The 19599-nt window shown below is 42.1% G+C and overlaps 1 protein-coding gene and 1 pseudogene across 1 annotated transcript; one reads left to right on the top strand and one right to left on the bottom strand.

Moving 5' to 3' along the window:
* Positions 1 to 1549: 1549 nt before the first annotated feature.
* LOC146555743 (hyaluronidase PH-20-like) lies at positions 1550 to 19500 on the bottom strand. Its single transcript, XM_085252240.1, has 8 exons — positions 19426 to 19500; positions 8832 to 10492; positions 8527 to 8693; positions 8271 to 8439; positions 7940 to 8158; positions 7172 to 7330; positions 6209 to 6298; positions 1550 to 1997 (listed from the first exon to the last, which is right to left on the bottom strand). Exons 2-8 carry the CDS (start codon positions 9819 to 9821, stop codon positions 1551 to 1553), a joined length of 2241 nt encoding a protein of 746 aa, XP_085108366.1. The 5' UTR covers positions 9822 to 10492; positions 19426 to 19500; the 3' UTR covers position 1550.
* On the top strand, positions 12435 to 14757 carry LOC146555744 (uncharacterized; annotated as a pseudogene).
* Positions 19501 to 19599: the final 99 nt, after the last annotated feature.

Genomic DNA, 19599 nt, shown 5'->3' with positions numbered 1-19599 from the left:
TGATTATTATGGCAACTTCCTTTCCAACACCTGAATAATAAAACATTATAATATGGTCCTTAAAACTTTACTAGACCAGCGGGAAATTCCATTAATTGATATTTCTCTAATAGTCGCCACATTACATATCTGTTTATGTCCTCATTAATCCAAATGTCTAATCCGACAATCACATGGCAGCAGCTCAGTACATTCAGACAAGTAGACATGGTGACAGAGAGTTTAAACTGACCGTTAGAATGGGGAAGAAAGATGATTTAAGTGACTCTTTGAATGTAAGTTGTTTGTTGGTACCCGTTAGCGGCAATTCTCTGGGTGAAAATGACTTGTTGATGTCAGAGGTCAGAGGAAATGGCAAGGCTGGTTTGAGCTCATAGGAAGGCAACAATAATTCAAATAACCACTTGATTGACCACATTTTGTACCGCTCCTCAGCTAAGAACAGGAAATTGAGGCTACATTTTGCATGGACTCGCCAAAATTAGACAGTAGAAGGTTGGAAAAACATTACTTGTTCTGATGAGCTTCGAATTCTGCTTCAACATTTGATTGTAAGTTCAGAATCTGGCATAATCAATATAAAAGCATCCTGATCCAAGTACTTGCTGCTTTTTTGATCCGAGAAAGACCCTTTATGACCACCAATCTTTTGATGGCTTCTTCCAGCCGGACAACATGCTATTTCGCAAAGCTCAAATCATCTCAAAATGTTTTCTTGAACATGACAGGTGCTCTGTTGAACTGAAATGGCTTTCACAGCCACCGTATTTCAATCCAACAGCACCTCTGGAATGCGATCGAATGATAAATCTACAGCAACTCTGTGGTGCTATGTGTAATGCTGTCATAGAAGTACAGGCAACTTTCTCTGAGGAATGTTTCCAGCACTTTCCTCATTTGTCATTTATAGACTTAAATAATCCACTGCTTGTCAGACCTTTTCTCTCAAGCAATCAAAAGCCACTGACAACGATCTAAACTGGAATAAAGGTTAGTGCGTCTGGTGATGTTTATTTTTCTCACACAAATTATATTCGCTATACATTTGCATACACAGACATATTTTTAAAAGAGCCGAGATAAATTAAATAAATTACTGAGAATTTAAAATGAAAAATGTTTTCATTCATTCAGTACTTTGTCATTGCAGAGAAAGAAATAAAAAACTGCTGCAGTTTTTCTTTTTTTTCCATTTGCATATGCAGTCAAATCATATTCAAATACCAACTGGCTGTAATATTGTCAGGCACAGGTGACACATCTGTGATTTGGTATTGTGCTTGTAGTTTATAGATTCTGTCAGTGGTTTTATTCATAGTACATGAAGTAGCCCTATGCTTACTGAGTCGTTTTTTACTGACACAGCAAAAGGTAGCAGTATATATATATATATATATATATATATATATATATATATATATATATATATATATATATATATATATATGTATATTGAGTTAATCGTTGACTATAAGCTCATCTTCTATGTGAGTAGAAGTTTGATTCTGGGTTCTAGACCAGACTAACAATTTAGTTTGTAACCACCAAATTTAATTGTCAGCGACATTAAAGTTCTTATTAACTTTATCTTTAGCGGTGCTGGCCTTCTCGGTGTCATCTAATCCAACTTTTCTCAGAGTGGGGGAGTTCTGGTACTGCCCTCGCTTAACACTGAACATCAGGGCCTTGGCAAGCTCTTTGTATGTCCTAGGAGTGCATTTCAGTCCTTTGTAGCACTGACAGTTAAATCTCCTGCTTAAAGACTTCAGGTCTGCCAAGCTTGGACTTCCTAGAACAAAGTAGCGTTTCTGAGTATTCACAACCCTGAAACTTTCAGGGTTTAGGTGGAGGTAATGGCTGGACTTGTAGTTTTTTCTGACACAGCGGCCATTTCCTCGGCACAGGAAGTCGCTGCACAGCTGGGCAGCTGTCGTGACATTGGTGATGTAAGGATTCAGGGTGGAGGTGAGGTAGAAGGAGAGGGCTTCACAAGAAAGCTGGAGAGGAGAAATAGAGAGAGGAATAAATAAGATCACTATAGTTGTGGACACAAATTTACATGCACTCATCGTGGGCATGAATGTCACGGTAAGTTCAGGCTTTTTATGACTTCTTTCAACTGTTCTTTTTCCAGACTACAATAGATACATCCCCAGTAATATTTGGTAAAATATTCCTTAGCAAGTTGCACCTCAACCAGATCCTTTCAGTAGCGATCAACAAGCTTCTGGTATAATTCTTGCTGGTTATTTGACCACTCTTCTTGGCATTATTGGTAGAATTTATTTAAATTAGATGGTTTCCTGGTCCAGCTTTTAGGCAAAATAAATGTAAACTTGTGTACGCAAATTCTTGTTTTTTAAAGTCACTGAACATGTATGCTGTTCTCCCTTTCCACCGTGGAAAAAGAACAGTTCAGAGAGACCATTAAAAGTTCAAAATTACAATGATATTCATGCCCGTGATGTGTGCATGTACCTTAAACTTCTGACCACAATTGTGTCGCCTAAAACAGAGGACAGCATCACAATAATTCAGTGACCGTGAATTGTATTAACATGTCCACGTGAAAAAAAAAACTGATCAATACCACTTGCATACCTATTCCTTAAAAACAAGACTAAAGCTAGCTTAGCTTTGCTTAGCTAGCCTTAATGATTACTAAATGACATTAGTGGGCTACGGTGGCGGTGGTGTTAGGTCAGTTTTGTTAAGACCAGACTGAAGACACTATATCGGTTGACGTTTATTGGAGTGGTTCAATAACATGGACAGATTAATTCTAATGAGGCATAGGATGTTATTGATTTTCTTACTTTATGTTGACTTAATGCAAAAATTTCACAAGGCTAGATCTGGCAAGTTTGTTTCTGCAGAGAATTAAGCTAAGCAGCTGCTAACTGTAGCAGCAGTGTCACTGTTTTATAAGATAAGATAACCTTTATTAGTCCCACACGTGGGAAATTTGTTTTGTCACAGCAGGAAGTGGACAGTGCAAAAGTTATGACGCAAAAATTAGAATACAATAAGAATAAATACAGTACACAGCTGTACAGAATAGAATAAAATAATATACTATATACAGTAGAATAAAATAGAATAAAAATATACAATAAGATAAAAATAGAATACGAATGCTATATACAACTGAGTAAAAATACAACGATGCCAGAAAAGATTATTGCACTTAGTGTTATTGCACATGTGTGGATGTGTGTGTTTGTTCAGTTAAAGTCTTTGTTGTGGAGTCTGACAGCAGTGGGGAGGAAAGACCTGCGAAATCTCTCCGTCCCACACCGTGGGTGCCGCAGTCTCCCACTGAAGGAGCTGCTCAGTGCTGTCACAGTCTGCTGCATGGGGTGGGAGACGTTGTCCAACAGGGATGACAGCTTAGCCGCCGTTCTCCTGTCACTCACCACCTCCACTGGGTCCAGAGGGCATCCTAGAACAGAGCTGGCCCTTCGGATCACCCTGTTCAGTCTCTTCCTGTCCCCAGCAGAGATGCTGCCGCCCCAGCAGACCACACCATAAAAGATAGCAGAAGCCACCACAGAGTCATAGAATTTCTTCAGGAGTGGGCCCTCCACCCCAAACGACCTGAGTCTCCGCAGCAGGTACAGCCTGCTCTGCCCTTTCCTGTAGAGGGCGTCTGAGTTATGAGTCCAGTCCAGTCTGTTGTTCAGATGAACACCAAGGTACCTGTAGCTGTCCACAGCCTCAATGTCCATACCCTGGATGTTCAGTGGTTGCAGTGGAGAATGCTTGTGCCTGCGGAAGTCTACCACCAGCTCCTTGGTTTTACTGGCGTTGATCTGGAGGTAGTTCAGCTGGCACCAGTCCACAAAGTCTTGAGTCAGTCCTCTGTACTCCTTGTCGTCCCCATCAGTGATGAGGCCGACTATTGCAGAGTCATCAGAGAACTTCTGCAGGAAGCACTGGGTGGAATTGTGGGAGAAGTCTGCAGTGTAGATGGTGAAGAGGAACGGAGCCAGAACCGTTCCCTGTGGGGCCCCCGTACTGCAGACGACCCTGTCCGACACACAGCCCTGAGTCCTCACATACTGTGGTCGGTCGGTGAGGTAGTCCAAAATCCAGGTAGTGAGGTGATGGTCCACTCCAGAGTTCTCCAGCTTGTCCTTCAGAACCGAGGGAAGAATAGTGTTGAAGGCACTGGAGAAATCAAAGAACATGATTCTCACAGTGCTTCCAGCGGTCTCCAGGTGAGCGAGGGAACGATGTAGGAGGTGAATGACGGCATCATCCGCGCCAATGCCAGGCTGGTAGGCAAACTGAAGTGGGTCCAGTGATGAGCTTGTTAGGCGCCGAAGCTGAGCCAGGACCAACCGCTCCAGGGTCTTCATCAGGTGGGATGTCAGAGCCACCGGCCTGTAGCTGTTGAGGTCCTTGGGGCGTGAAGTCTTTGGCACTGGTACAACACAGGAGGTTTTCCAGAGCTGTGGGACTCTTCCCAACCTCAGGCTCAGGTTGAAGAGGTGCTCCATCACCCCACACAGTTGGTCCGCGCAGGACCTGACGACCCTCGAGCTGATGCCATCTGGGCCCGCTGCCTTCTTGCCATTAATCCTCCTCAGTTCCCTCCTAACCTGGGTGGTTGAGAGAGACAGGCTGGAGCCTTGTGTTGAGTGTGTATTGGATGCTGTTGTTGGGGGTGGGGAGGAGTGAGCAGGGTGAATAGAGGAGGTGTGAAGTGTCAGAGGTGGAACAGCAGCAGTGGGGGTGGGTGAGTCTGCAGCCGATGTTGCAGACTGCCTCATGGCTGAGTCAAATCTGTTGAAGAAATGATTCAGTTCATTTGCCCACCTCACATCCCTCCCAGGCAGAGAGTTCTGCTGTTTGTGGCCTGAGATGGTTCTGAGGCCTCTCCAGACTTCACCAACGTTGTTTTGCTGAAGCTGGTTCTCCATCTTCTGCCTGTAGCTGTCCTTCCCATTCCTTATCAGTCCCCTCAACTCTCTCTGCACCCTTTTCAACTCCTCTTTGTCTTTGGATTTGAAGGCCCTCCTCTTCTGCTTGAGGACAGCTTTAATTTCTGGGGTAATCCAAGGTTTGTTGTTGGAGAAACACCGTACAGTCCTGGTAGGTACGGTGTTATCCACACAGAAATTAATATAGTCAGTAATGCATGTAGTAAGGCTGTCGATGTCCTCTCCATGGTCGTCACAGATCACCTCCCACACAGTCGACTCAAAACAGTCCTTAAGAGCCTCCTCGCTCTCCTCTGACCATCTCTGCACTGTGCGGGTGGCTGGTGGCACCCTGCGCACTAAGGGCTCATTATACATTCAAGAGCAAGCAAACTAGCCAACACGTTCTCACTCCCAAAGCATAACATTTTACGCTAGGTGCCAAATCGTCAACATATTACGTTTTCGGCTACCCACCACGTTCCTAAATGACGACTTCAGAAAAATGAGGAAATATGACAACCGTATGGACTCAATCTACACATGTTCGCTCTTTTTCTTCAAATCGCCGACAAAACGTCGGCATGTTACGCCTCGGGAGTGAGAACGGGCTGAACTAGCATACATATTATAAAATGTACTGTACAGTTGTTCCTGTGTGAGAGCACTATTTTGATAGATCTGTAATGTTACAAATCTAATATTTGTGATAAGCTAAGCAGCTGCTAACTGTATCAGTGGTATTACCTTTTGATATAATCAACAGAAAACAAACTAGCATATTTACATATTAGAAAACCAGCTATTCCTGACTGAGAGTATTGTTTTGATAGGTTTGTAATGTGTGGAGTAAGAAGTTCATTAACTGCAGAACAGGCAGAATTAACAAAAAATATCTTGCAGCTATAAAAAGCCTAATGCACTGAATAGCAGACACTAAGGACGTGTAATAAAGTTATTTAACAGCATGTAATATGTAATAAAAGGCAATTAAGATATGCAACTACAAGAATATTAATTACATGCTGAGGTCTCTGTCAGAGCAATTTAAACATCCAGTTAAATGTACCATCATTGCTTAATTTAGGCTTTGCTGTTGTGGATTAACTATTGTGGTTGCTAAACCAGCCGCCACAATCACTCAGCAGATATTGTCAGTTGCTGAAGAGATAAACCGCTTCCTGTATCGTCTAATTAAAGTCTTTGTCTTGTTCCGTCTGACTGACATCAATACATTGTTATATCTTTCAGCAGTCCAATGGAGGCCTGTGGTGTGATGTTACCTGGTCATCATAGTCACCGCTGGCTCCCCATAGCACAGCGCCAGATGCCCCCACTGCCACACTCTCCCCGACGGTGCTGATCAGATCCCCCTGGACGCAAATAGTTAATCATCTTCACTAATTGTTCGTTACACATGTAAAAAGACTGAGCCAATATTTAAAAATGTAAGATTAGATTTGATGAATGTTGAGCTGTTTCAAAGTTAAGCAATTTTCAGTTTTTAAAGAGGTTTTAAAACACATTGAATTTTACTGTTTACCGTTTACAGAGATGTCCTTAAACCTCCCTAAAAAAGATTTTACTGGTATGAAAATTACCATTATCAAATTAGTGTTCTATATAGTACTTGATTGTTAGCAAAGCAGTCCAGGTGCTAAACTGGCCTATACCTGCCATCATTGAAAGCATTTCGGACATTATGAAATTAAAAATATGGCAAATGATGCCCAAACTGTTGAGCGCCCCAGTGTTGGTGAAAAATGCTGGAGAATTTTTGCTTTCTCTGCACTTTTTAAACTAAAAAGGTTTGCAAAGAATTGCATCATGGTTTTGAGTTGAGGTTTTTTGCAGCATGCTCACACAAATGAGAACAGAAGATAAGGATTACAACATCGTGTGGTGGTTACCACCTGAGAAGGATGTTGTTACACCAAAGAAACTGAACTCCCCTTAAAACTGGACCTCCTGGCTGGAAACACTCCACTCTAGGGATGTATAAAGTAACCTAAGATGTAAGATGTAATCTAGTCAAGTGTGCTTGCATTTACTCTCTAATGAGTTACTGGAAAAGATGCAATCTGTTTAAGCTGCAAAGTCATTTAATTTGTATGCTTAGTGCTTGTCATTTGCAAATGCCTCCCAAGAACATCCCAACCAGGTCAGAAAGTCATGCTGCAGACTATTACGTAATGTGCCTATGAATAAAGTGTTAAACAAATCCACATTTAAATAGTCTTTGTTACCTGGCTGAGGAAGCGTTTGTTGTCATCAACAAAAACAGGACGCATGTAAACGAACACGGGTGCAGTAGCACTCCATCCAGGAAGGGCAGACACCCTCAAAGCCTCCTGGACGCGGTTTCTCACCATCAGAGCGGCTTTTGGATTGTCTGCTAGAGAGGTCTGAAACAGATTCAGGGAAAATTACCGCTTAACCCTGCGCACCACCTTTTCCATCTGCTGCCCTCAGGGAGAAGGTACAGGTCTATACAGGCCAGAACATCCAGACTGGCCAACAGCCTGTATCCACAGGCTGTGAGGCTCCTGAACTCTCTGCCCCCCTCTCACGGACAATAACCATATCCAACTTCTTAATAGCAATGAACTGGTCTGCATTGGTGCATCATATCTTTATTCTCTTCCCCCTCCTGCCCCCCCCCCCCCTCTTTCTTAAATAGATAACTATCATATCTGATATCATATCTCACAGTACAATAATATTGAATGGGTTGCATTGTTGTATTTTGTCATGTTTCTCAGGTCTTTGTCTGAATTTCTACAAACATTATTGCTAAGGATTGTCTTATTGCATTGGAGTCACACTGGGTTAAATATGTACACTTGGGTTTTAAGGGGTATTTATTATTTTCTTCTTTTTTTGGGGGTTGTATGGAAGCCCCAAACGCAATTTCATTGTTCTTGACAATGACAATAAATAAATAAATACTAAATAAATAAATACTTAAAATAATAATATTAGAAGTATGTCATCCATATAGGAGAATCACCAACCTGCAAGTAAACAGAGGGGTAAAGGGCTGTGCTTGACTCCCATAGCCAGAGCAGCTCATCATTTTGCCTCCTCACCTCCTTGGAGCACTGGCCTGTGTAGTGCTGGTCCTTCCAGCCATAATTATAGCAGTTGGGGAATAAGTAGAAGCCCCAAAGATAGTTGGGTCTCATAGCTCTGCCCAAGGCCAACATCCCTGACATAAGATTCCTTGCTGCCTCCTAAGAGGAAGGAAGCCAGGAGTGAAGGAATGATGGCATGAATAATTAATAGGTGCTCTGAGCTCTGTATTGTATATAATTTATCATTAAGCCTCAAGCAAAGCGCTCTGACCTGAAACTGCTGTTTGGCTTTTACTGTGGCCTGCTGTACTGAGAGGGAGAGATTAGCCTGCATTACATGGGCCACTGACAAAGTCTGGTAGATTCTTTTGGTTCCCCAATTTCTGTCCCATAGGGGGCGCCATTCCTCCCAGTCTATCACAGCCAGGCCTCGGTTTGTCCTGGAAGGAATGAGGAGGGTGATGGAGGTCAATATCAGCATTTAATGTGTCACTAGGGGCAAAGACAGTATACTCTGGCCTACTTACATGGATGGGATGTAGTAGTTAATATCTGCTCTGGCCTTTTCCAAGCTGGCTTTCAGGTTAGCTCTCTGAGGGATCCCGCCGTAGAATTCTTTCCTACTTTTGAGGTCTATGTGTGGATAAAGACCCAGTCGATCTGTGTAGAACAGAGACAGAAACTGCCCTGGAACCTGCAGCAGGAACAAGACCCAATAAACTTATCTCCACTACTCATAAATAAGTTTGCCTTTTAAGACAGTTTTATAACCTCCTAAAGGTTGTATAAAAACACAACAGCTGCTGATTATCCATCATCTTTTCACTCTTACCTTGGCAGGTGTGGCCACTCCTTTAAAGGCTGAGGTGTCCAGTGAGATGTTATACCTTTTACACACTAGATCAGGGATATTCCAAGTAACAATGAATGGCTGGTGTTCAAACAGCGGGCCTACGGTGTGGGGAAGATGGGCAGGTGCAAGGCGAGGGGTTGTTGCTTCCGGAGGAGATGAAGTGGTGTTGTAGGGAAGGAGGGGTGATGTTTTAGAAAGGGCAGGCAGTGTTGTTTTGAAGGTTAAAGCTGCGGAAAGGGGTGACACTGGAAGAGGGGCCAGACGCTTTTTTAAAGCACTTTGAGGTGAGGTTGAGTTGGAAAGGGGAGACAGTGAGGCTGGTGGCAAAGGAGATTGAGTTTTAGAAGTTTTCGCAAGTTGAAGATGAACTTTTCCAGTAGAAAGAGGATACAGGCAGCTCTTGGTGTGAGGTGATTGAGAGTGTTTGTGCGAAAAAGGTGCTGTAGCTTTGTGGGACAAATTCAGATGTTTGCAGGGGTTAGATGGCAACCATGAAATTTGTTTTAGGGGTTGAACAGGATAGAAAAATGTGTGGCGACAATGGCCTGAATAAGGACTAGGAGAGACCTCTTTGCCAAACGGATGGATATTTTTAAAAGTTATAGGTGAGTTTGCAACATCTCTGTGGGGTGCTGGGTTGATGAGTTGAACTGATGTTTCAGAGGTAGAGGACTTGGCATTTGAGTCAGTCTTGATTGGGAGTTTTGACAAAGTTTGTGGGGTACGTGCAGGAGAAGAGAAGGTTGAGTAGGACTGTGATACGCTGTAAGATTTTTCCACTGAAAGAGTGGAAATGGTAGCAGGCAGGATTAAGATTGATTTGTTAATGTCAGCAGCAGGAAGTGCCACGGTTTTTGGCGCCGTCAGGGCTGCTAACGCTAATGTGAAGAAAGAGATGGGAAAGATTGACCGGGTACGAAAGAGAAGCAACAGCACACATCTTCTGCTGCTTTGTGCAACTGAAACCATCCTTTAACCTGCCTTAAAAACAGAACATAAACAAAAGAAACACTCATACCCCACAATATTAATATATAATCAGTATAGTGCATATTTCACTAAGATGCTCAGAGCACAGTTCTGTGCATAATGTCTACTTTTTTCTGAGTGGCTACTACACTTTCTTTAGTTACTGTACTGTATTCATGAATATGTCAAGGCTGTTTTTAATTCTGCACATCTATCAGTGTCAGTACTAGCATGGATCAATTTTTTTCTCTAATAACTCCAGCATAGAAGTCTCCCAAATGTTAATCCAACCTGACAAACCTGGCCTGATTTTAATCCCCTTACTTTGCTAAAAAATAACCTCAAGCTGCAAAGCATGTTACTTCTATGCATGATGATTTCTGTTACATATATAAATAGACTAGTAATCACAAAATACAAGCTCAAGGCTGACTTAGACTATGTAAAGAAAAGAAGCACAGTACCTGGACATGCCTTTATCCAAATGTCCCAGCTTTGCATGTGTCTCACAGAGTGAGAACGTCCTTACAAGAAGGGCACCGATGTTATGAAGGTGGAAGACATAAACAGAAGTATGAAGGAGGCGGCGTAACATGATGAGTATCGCTGTGTACCGGGATAGACTCAGGAAAGACAAGAAAATGTGTTGACCGCCCAGTGCCAAGTTTGACCTGGAGCAGAAAGGGGGAACACCTGGGTGTGAGGTTAAGGAGCGTGCCATGTTTCATAGTGCACGCAGTGTTTCAATGCACAGCTTAGGCTGCTTATGACCTTGAGTTAGTTATAATGAAACAATTAAAACAACAGAAACAAAGGTACATAACTCAAATATACATTTAAAACAAAAAAAATGAAAATACGCTGTCATCTCGTTTGATTTGGGGGTTTCGTCATGGGTTTTTCAGTGTGAGCTTTGTTGGTTGCATACTGTAAAGATACAGTAAAAAACTGATCCAATGCTGAGAACAGAATTGAGGCAAAGTAAAAAAGTGTTTACTGGCTTTACTTTTATTTTTACTTGTAAATATATAAGCAAGCTAGTTTAAAAAAAAACTAAAAAAGCATAACACACTAATGCTATCATGACCAGCAGCTCATTCTGTCCCTGCAGTGAGGAGACACAAAAGTTTGACACCCAAGTGCCAAGAGAAGAGTAATAAATAAATATTAGGACACATTTCTCCTAATAGGAAACACAGGCAAAAAAAAATATATATATATATATGGGCACAATCATTGAAGTTTACAGGAACAAATAACGAAAAATGTAACTGACGGCTACACTGTTTTGCCTCCATGTTGCAAATGTTAACCCTGTTTACTCTGTATGTGCTCTATGTATTTATGTGTCTAGACAGACATGTGTAATACACCATTTGGTGGTAGTTATTTCACACGTTAGTGGCACAGTGTAAACACAGGTACTTCTTTGACACACATACAGATGCTATACACGCACAACGTGTGTTTTTGTTAAAGTTGTGACTTCTTTAGAGCCACATAGAGCTGAATTTGATATGACGTGGGCCTGGTCATGTTATATATATATTAGGAGTGCAACAATACTCGTATCGATATTGAACCGTTCGATACAGTGCTTTTGGCTCGGTACACATATGTATCGAACAATACAAATTTTTTTATTTATTTTATCAACTTTTCTTCTGACGATGCTGTCTGTGTTGAGTGCTCAGTGGATCTGCATTTGACTACTCCACCTAGGCTGCACTGTCGAGTGCAGATCCACTGAGCGCAGTGCAAGCTAGCAAGACAGAAGCTAAGCTCATTGCAACATGGCAACTGCCTCAACGCTACCTGAAAATGAACCTCCCCCACCCTCATTCAGATCTGGTGTTTGGAACTATTTTGGTTTTCATGTGAAGTATGACCCTGATGGTAAGCGTGTCATGGACTAAAGTAAAACAGTATGTCGGATGTGCCACGCAATGCTCAATTGGTGGGAACTAGTGCGTTAGCGCAGTTAGCTTGTTAACGTGTTGACGCCGTGCAGCCCCACGCACGGGCGATCTGCGGTAACTCGTTAACAGAGATTTGCCACGTTATGGCGTTAATGTCATTTTAATATCACGTACACATATACACATAATGTCCCTCAAGAAGACACTGAGAAAAAATAAAGAATAACATTGAGACTGTAACTTTGCCTTAAGTCATTATTGATTTTGTTTCTTCACCTTGAGTCCATCCTCTGCCAAGCTGCACCTGTGATTCTGCAGCTGCTCGCTGATGAGCTGACAGATAAGTAAATCTTTTCTTGGATATTATCCTCTGCATCCTTACCCTATCACCTCTGCCTCCCACAGGGCGCCAGCCTGCACTGTTGAAACACTATTTTTTTTGAGTGTTTCAACTGGAAAAAATAGAATGCCATTGATCAAAACTAGAATGCCTTTGATCCAAAGTAGAATGCCTTTGATCCTTTGTGATGTCATCATCTTGCTGAGGAAAAAAAAACCCTTAAGTAGGAGCTTTGCTCTGTTAAACTTTGCTGCTCAACGGACCTTGACCTGACAGTAAGCAAACCCTTTTGGAGAGTTTTGAGAGAATTTCGCGTTACCTAGCAATTCACTGACCAAGCCGACACATTTCACCATGTCAGCTAACCCATCCTTCCGCTCAAATGAGCTTGGAATAGTTAAAGGGAGCGTTTTGGGAAACCACTACAAGGTAGAGGCTTTCCTCGGAGAAGGGGGCTTTGGTATTGTAGCCAAATGTCGTGATACCATGACCAACCAAGCTGTGGCTATTAAAGTCAACAAGAGCCGCCCTGATATTCTGCAACAGGCAAAACTGGAAATTTTCATCCTGGAGCAGCTGCGAAGGTTGGATCCAGATGCCGCCAACATTGTTAAATGGAACGGCTTTTTCCACGACGGAGAGCGGGTTTGCTTAAAGTTCGAACTCCTTGATCAATGCCCGTGGGACTATATAGGGGACCGGAAAAACCAGGGTCTCCCCATAAGCGAAGTCAGGCCAATTTTAGGTCAACTCACAAATGCTCTGTCCCACCTGGGTTCTTTGGGAATAGTGCACGCTGACCTCAAACCTGGAAACATCATGGTTGTAAACCGCCATGAGTCTCCCATCAAAGTCAAACTTATAGACTTTGGCCTTGCATGTCCGGCGTCTGCAGTGATGCCTGGTGACCGTGTGGGGACAATTGGTTATAGTGCACCTGAAGTTATGCTTGGCCTTCCTTACAATGAAGCAAGTGACATGTGGTCTCTGGGGCTAGTAGCTGTGGAGCTTGGTACAGGGGTGCCACTCTACCCTGGAAATGAAGACTATGATGTTTTGAAATTCATCATAGAGACTCAGGGTCAGCCACCAGATCATGTTCTAGACTCTGGCGTGTACACTGAAGACTATTTCATTAAAGACAACGGCAACCAACAGCGCTGGACATTTAAGACTGACCAACAATTTCAGTACGAGACAGGATATGAGTCCCTGGAGACAAGATACATAAAACCGATGCGTCTCGATGACCTCTAACAAGTAATGATGTTTAGAAGAGGACCTGAAAATGGCCAACGTTTGTTTGTAAGCTTAATTAAACAGATGTTGGCCTTGGATGCAAACCAGCGCATTACACCGTCGGAGGTTCTCCGGCATCCCTTTTTCAACCCTAAGAGTTCCCCTTACATTGACATGAGTGCTGAAAGACCACAAAACCCTGTGGTCTTTCATCACCCTTCAAACTTGAAATGCAAGAGATCAGAGAAAATCAACTGCAGTTTTCAAAACTCAGTTGAATTTTCTCAGCAAGTATTTGTCCACACGTCAGCCAGCCCATCCTTCCGCTGAGATGAGCTTGAAATAGTTGAAGGGAGTATTTTGGGAAACCACTACAAGGTAGAGGCTTTCCTCGGAGAAGGGGGTTTTGGTATTGTAGCCAAATGCCATGATACCAAGACCAACCAAGCTGTGGCTATTAAGGTGAACAAGAACCGCACTGATATTCTGCAACAGGCAAAACATGGAAATTTTCATCCTGAAGCAGCTGCGAAGGTTGGATCCAGATGCCGCCAACATTGTTAAATGGAACGGCTTTTTCCACGACGGAGAGCGGGTTTGCTTAAAGTTCGAACTCCTTGATCAATGCCTGTGGGACTATATAGGGGACCGGAAAAACCAGGGTCTCCCCATAAGCGAAGTCAGGCCAATTTTAGGTCAGCTCACAAATGCTCTGTCCCACCTGGGTTCTTTGGGAATAGTGCACGCTAACCTCAAACCTGGAAACATCATGGTTGTAAATCGCTATGAGTCTCCAGTCAAAGTCAGACTTATAGACTTTGGCCTCGCATGTCCTGCGTCTGCAGTGATGCCTGGTGACCGTGTGGGGACAGTTGGTTATAGTGCACCTGAGGTTATGCTTGGCCTTCCTTATAACGAAGCATGTGACATGTGGTCTCTGGGGCTGGTGGCTGTGGAGCTTGTTACAGGGGTGCCACTCTACCCTGGAAAAAAATATTATGATGTTTTGAAATTCATCATAGAGACTCAGGGTCTGCCACCAGATCATGTTCTCGATCCTGGCGTGTACACTGAAGACTATTTCACAAAAGACAACTACTACTACAACCAACAACGCTGGACATTTAAGACTGACCAACAATTTAAATACGAGACAGGATATGAATCTTTGGAGACAAGATACATAAAACTGACACGTCTGGATGACCTCGAACAAATAATGATGTTTAGACGAGGACCAGAAGATGGCCAACGCTTATTTGTCAGCCTAATTAAAGAGATGTTGGCCTTGGATGCACACCAGCGGATAACACCCTCTCAGGTTCTCCGGCATCCCTTTTTCAACCCTGGCCTCTCCAACAGGTTCCCAAGTATCAACATTGAAAAACCATACAGAGTCAATCTCCAGCATGGCATCTTCCACCCTGGACAAAAGTGATAAAAACACAAACTGGGGTTGGAAAAGGATATTAACAGCAAATTACACTGGAAATATTAATTAAGCTGCTCCAATAATTATCACTTTGGCTTTTTTTTTTTTTTTTAATTTTCACTCCCCCCACCCCAACCAGTCGCGGCAGATGACTGTCCCTTCCTGAGCCTGGTTCTGTCGAAGGTTTCTTCCTTTTTAAAGGGAGTTTTTCCTTCCCACTGTCGCTAAATGCTTGCTCATAGGGAATCTTCTGATTGCTGGGGTGGCCAAAACTCTAGGGGAAGTAGCAATTCTTGTGAAAATTAAAAAAAAAAAAAGCCTACCAATATTCAAAGCAGAGCAGCGGACACCTTACCATCACATCAGTCCTTTAATCCGACCTAAAACACCATGTTTACAGAAATAAATTCCATACAAATTGGAAATAAATTGTTGTTTTTGATTGTTTATAAATATATAGTGCTACCCTTCAGTCTCCTAGTAGACATACCTGTGTTATAAATGTGAAACTCCTACGATTTTCAGAAAAGTTGACCTCTGACCTTGAAGTCAAGGTCACTGAGATTTAAGCTTCACAGAGATTTTCAGTAGATGCAACCATGGTATTGATTTGAAAAATCTACACAATCACAAACTTGGATGTCCACAGCGCCTCGCCATATACCAAAGATTAAGAGGTGTTTTTTTTCTAGGTTTTTATAAAGATTACAAAACACAAATAACAAAAATTCCAACGATATTGTCATTTTTGACAACGCTATTTTGATGTTGTTTAATGTAGTGCAAAAAAACAAAACAAAACAAAAAGTAAATAAGGTATATACTACATAGTATACAAAATTTTAGTGGTCAACAATGGGGTCAATGAACAGAATGAAGGAAGGAAGTCTTTTATATGACAATGGTGTGAAAAAGCGTTTTCCTATTTATTTGTATGTTTGTCACACTTAAACATTTCAGATCATCAAACATTTTTTTTCTTTTTTATGTAAAAAGAAAAGTTTTGCGAGACTTCGCAAAACAAACTCGAGATCTCGCAAAAGTTTTAGCCGCATTCTTCGGACGCCAGCTCGAAGCCGACCGGGAGGTCGAGGCACGATGTGCCGGGAAAGCGGTGTTCCTCCCGGCTGTAGTAGGTCTCGACCTGCCGTTAGCTTCGAGCTAACGGAAGGTCGAAGGCCAAAGAATGCGGCTAAAACTTTTGCGAGATCTCGCAAAAGTCCATCTTAATTTTTTTTTCTCCCATGTCCCCTGCGGGGCTCCGTACGAACGAAATGGCTCTTAGAGCCGGATCTTTGACGTGAACGACGCGAGCCGGCTCCTTATCGCGAGCCGTGGGTTGTTTTTTTTTTTTTCTCTCACCCTCTCTCTCTCTCGCACTTTTTTTCCGCTTCACTCAGCATGCAGCCTTGTGCTTTACGCTGGGAAGAGGGGGGAGGGGCGGTAGTTACACTCAGTAGCACAGGAACAGAGCAGGAGGGAGAGACAGAGAAAGAGCAAAAAGGAAAAAGCTGAAAATTTAAATAGTTAAAAGTTGAAATGTGAATAGTTAATTTTTGTATTATATGATTTATTTATTACATTTTATGTGGAGTGAATAAATAAAAGTATATTTACGGTGGCCCCAACAGACAAAGCACATACAAACTTCAAATCACGTACGAACTCTGAAGCACGTACAAACCCTGAAGCACGTACAAACTCCAAAACACGTAAAAACACATGAAAACTCCAAAACACGTAAAAACTCGTACAAACTCCAAAACACGTACAAACTCCAAAACACGTAAAAACTAGGGGTGCAACGATACACAAAATTCACGGTTCGGTTCGATACTTTGGTGTCACGGTTTGATATTTTTTCGATACAAAAAAAATGTTCATGCCTTTTTAATTTGTCATTTATTAAAATTATAAATATATATTTTAACTCAAAAGTAGAGTTTTTAAATTTAACCCTAACCCTTGTGCGTGTTTTTTATTTTGACAGCGAATGCGCACCTGCGGACCACTTATGTGCAGCCCTGGTTATTTAGCTCGTCATATTGCAGCCACAGAAATTCTTTTGTCCATGAAACCATAAAGCTGCACTTTCTTTTTGCCTTATAGTCTGATTTGTCATAACTTCTCCATTTTGTGGTAAGCTTTTCTTTGGCTGCCACTTCTTCACCCTGACCTGTCTTATTTGGCTCAGCAGAACTAAAATATATATCTGTCTGTGAAGGTTCTCAGTCATCCAGGTCATCGTAGTCAAATATATATCCTGCTGCTTTTACACACACACTCACATAAGCTCAGCGATTCTCTGCGCGATCAACCTCTCACATGTTTAAGCTTGCTGCGTGAGATTTCACTTGTCATGTTTGCATAGTAAGCTAACAATTAATAAGACGATGTCAGAGGAATTGGTGCACAAATTATCATCACTCACAGATCAGTGCTGTCGCTCTCTATACACAGTTTGCGCGATTGCAAAGTGAAAGCAAAAAAACAAGCGCAAATTCAAACGCGATTGCAATATGTCACATATTGACAGTGGCTCACCGATGCCAATGACATAATTACCCAGCTACATTTCTGAAAGAATGCAAAAGCATTGACATATATTTTTCCTTCCTACAATAGCCCGACGGGCAGGGCAGAGATAGATTTTGGTAGCCGGACTGAAAAAAATCGCTAGCCCCGGGACGTTGGGCTAGCGATATTGCGAGCCCTGTATCTGATTGAGGAATCACTCATCTTTGGAAAAGAGAGTTTATTACAGAGAAATGTCTCTTTCCAAAATAAAAGCTATACTATCCGCTTCTTCTGGGCTATATTCTCAGCAGCATATTAAACATATAAGGAGAATCATGTGCTAACAGCTGTCTAAATGACTCGGCTAAAGTTAGTAGCATGACTGCGTAAATGTGCAGTCATATTCGTTGTGTTCCCACTAGTGCTTTCAGGTTAATCTCGTTGAAATGACCTTAACGTCACAACACGGCAAATCTCCGTTAACGAGCTACCGCCGATCGCCCGTGCATGGGGCTAGACGGCCAACACGTTAACGAGCTAACTGCGCTAACACACTAGCTCCCACCCATGTAATTGAGCATTGCATGGCACATCCAACATACTGTTTTACTTTAGTCCATGACTCGCTTACCTTCAGGGTCATACGTCACATGAAAACCAAAATAGTTCCAAACGCCAGATCTGAATGAGGGTGGGGGAGGTCCATGTTGCAAGGAGAGCTTAACTTCTGTCTCACTAGCTTGCCCTGCGCTCTTCCTTCTGACGATGCTGTCTGTGTTGAGCGCTCAGTGAATCTGCGTTCGACTAGCGCTCAACACAGACAGCATCGTCAGAAGGAAAGTTGATAAAATAAATTACAAATTTTGTATTGTTCGATACATATGCGTACCGAACCGAAAGCACTGTATCGAACGGTTCAATATCGATACGAATATCTTTGCACCCCTAGTAAAAACACATGAAAACTCCAAAACATGTAAAAACTCGTACAAGAGCCGGTTCTCTAAAAAGAGCCGGAAATCCCATTACTATTTGTTTTACAAAAAAAAATGTTGCCCACCCACACACAGCACAAACACATCCTCCAACCACACACACCCATATTTTGCTCCATTGCGGTTTATTTCACACCTCAAACATTTGGTAAACAATTAAGCAAATACAAGTAATCTGCAATAAATTACAGGTAGTAAGGAAATACACCACTAACTCTTTTACGCTAGGTCCACACCTACACGGGTATTTTTTAAAACGCAGCTGTTTCGTCCACACGTAAACGGCGTTTCGAATCACAGAAAACGGAGATTTTTTTAAAACTCCTTTTTTGCGTTTACATGTGGACGAGGAATACAGAGTTGGTCAGGCAACGTCACGCTGTGCACCATGTTATTGTTTACATAAGATGAATTGCAGAATGACAGATTAACAGTATTTTGTCTCTATCTTCAGGTTATACACGCTTACTTATACACACGCAGTTACTGTCCCTCTATTTAGAAAGGCAGAGGCATCATGGTGTAAATATATGTAGTTGGTTTTTTGCTGTGTAATAATATTCAACATTGCTATCAATACATTTTTCAAAAAATGCCTCTGTTGAGCTCGAAGAGTTTTCTTCTTCTTCTTCGGCCATGTTCTCTCAATAATGCACACCCTTTGTTTGTTGTTTACTTTTCCCGTTCTTTTATTGACAGCAACACCGGAGGGAAAACCATACATTCATTTTTAGCAGTTCGCGCTTCACAACATACGGAACAGGAAGTAAGTCACCTATAATCACCAAAATAAAATCATTTCCAAAATAAAATGACAATCAGAAAACAGTTTTTACAACATAAGATAAATTAATATATTTACTCGTGAGAACACAAATCTAATAGCCTCTCTGTGCAAAAGGGGTTTAAAAACTTAAACAACTGTGGGATACTGTTAGTCTGTGATTTTGACAGGGGGAACAAATTGTGGCAGGATCAGCCTAATATTATTTGTATCCCACTGTAACTTTACTGTATAAAGAGCTAACATCTCCAAAATGTCAGGAGTAATTAGTCATTACAACAAGTGTTTGTGAACTAAAAATCAAGAATGTGGGATACTGTTTGTCCCCCAGTGCATGTTCCCGACTAAGGGAAAACCAATTATGCAGGAGAGACCTACCTTGGCACTTGTGCAGGTGAAACCAAAGGGAAAATATGCTTCACCATATCTTCTAGTCTTTGGCTTAGAATGAAGTTGGTTTGGAAACATATTCAGCTATGCTTCTAGTGATGGGATTTCCGGCTCTTTTTAGAGATCTGGCTCTTTCGGTTCGGCTCACTAAAAAGAGCCGGC

Source organism: Mchenga conophoros, linkage group LG17 (assembly GCF_057382185.1).
Source record: "Mchenga conophoros isolate Kocher_MC1m ecotype Shallow Benthic linkage group LG17, M_conophoros_male_GT1.1, whole genome shotgun sequence".
Classification (NCBI taxonomy): Eukaryota; Metazoa; Chordata; class Actinopteri; order Cichliformes; family Cichlidae; genus Mchenga; species Mchenga conophoros.
The sequence above is the reverse complement of the archived record's forward strand: the minus strand, read 5'-3'. Positions and strand labels throughout refer to the sequence as shown.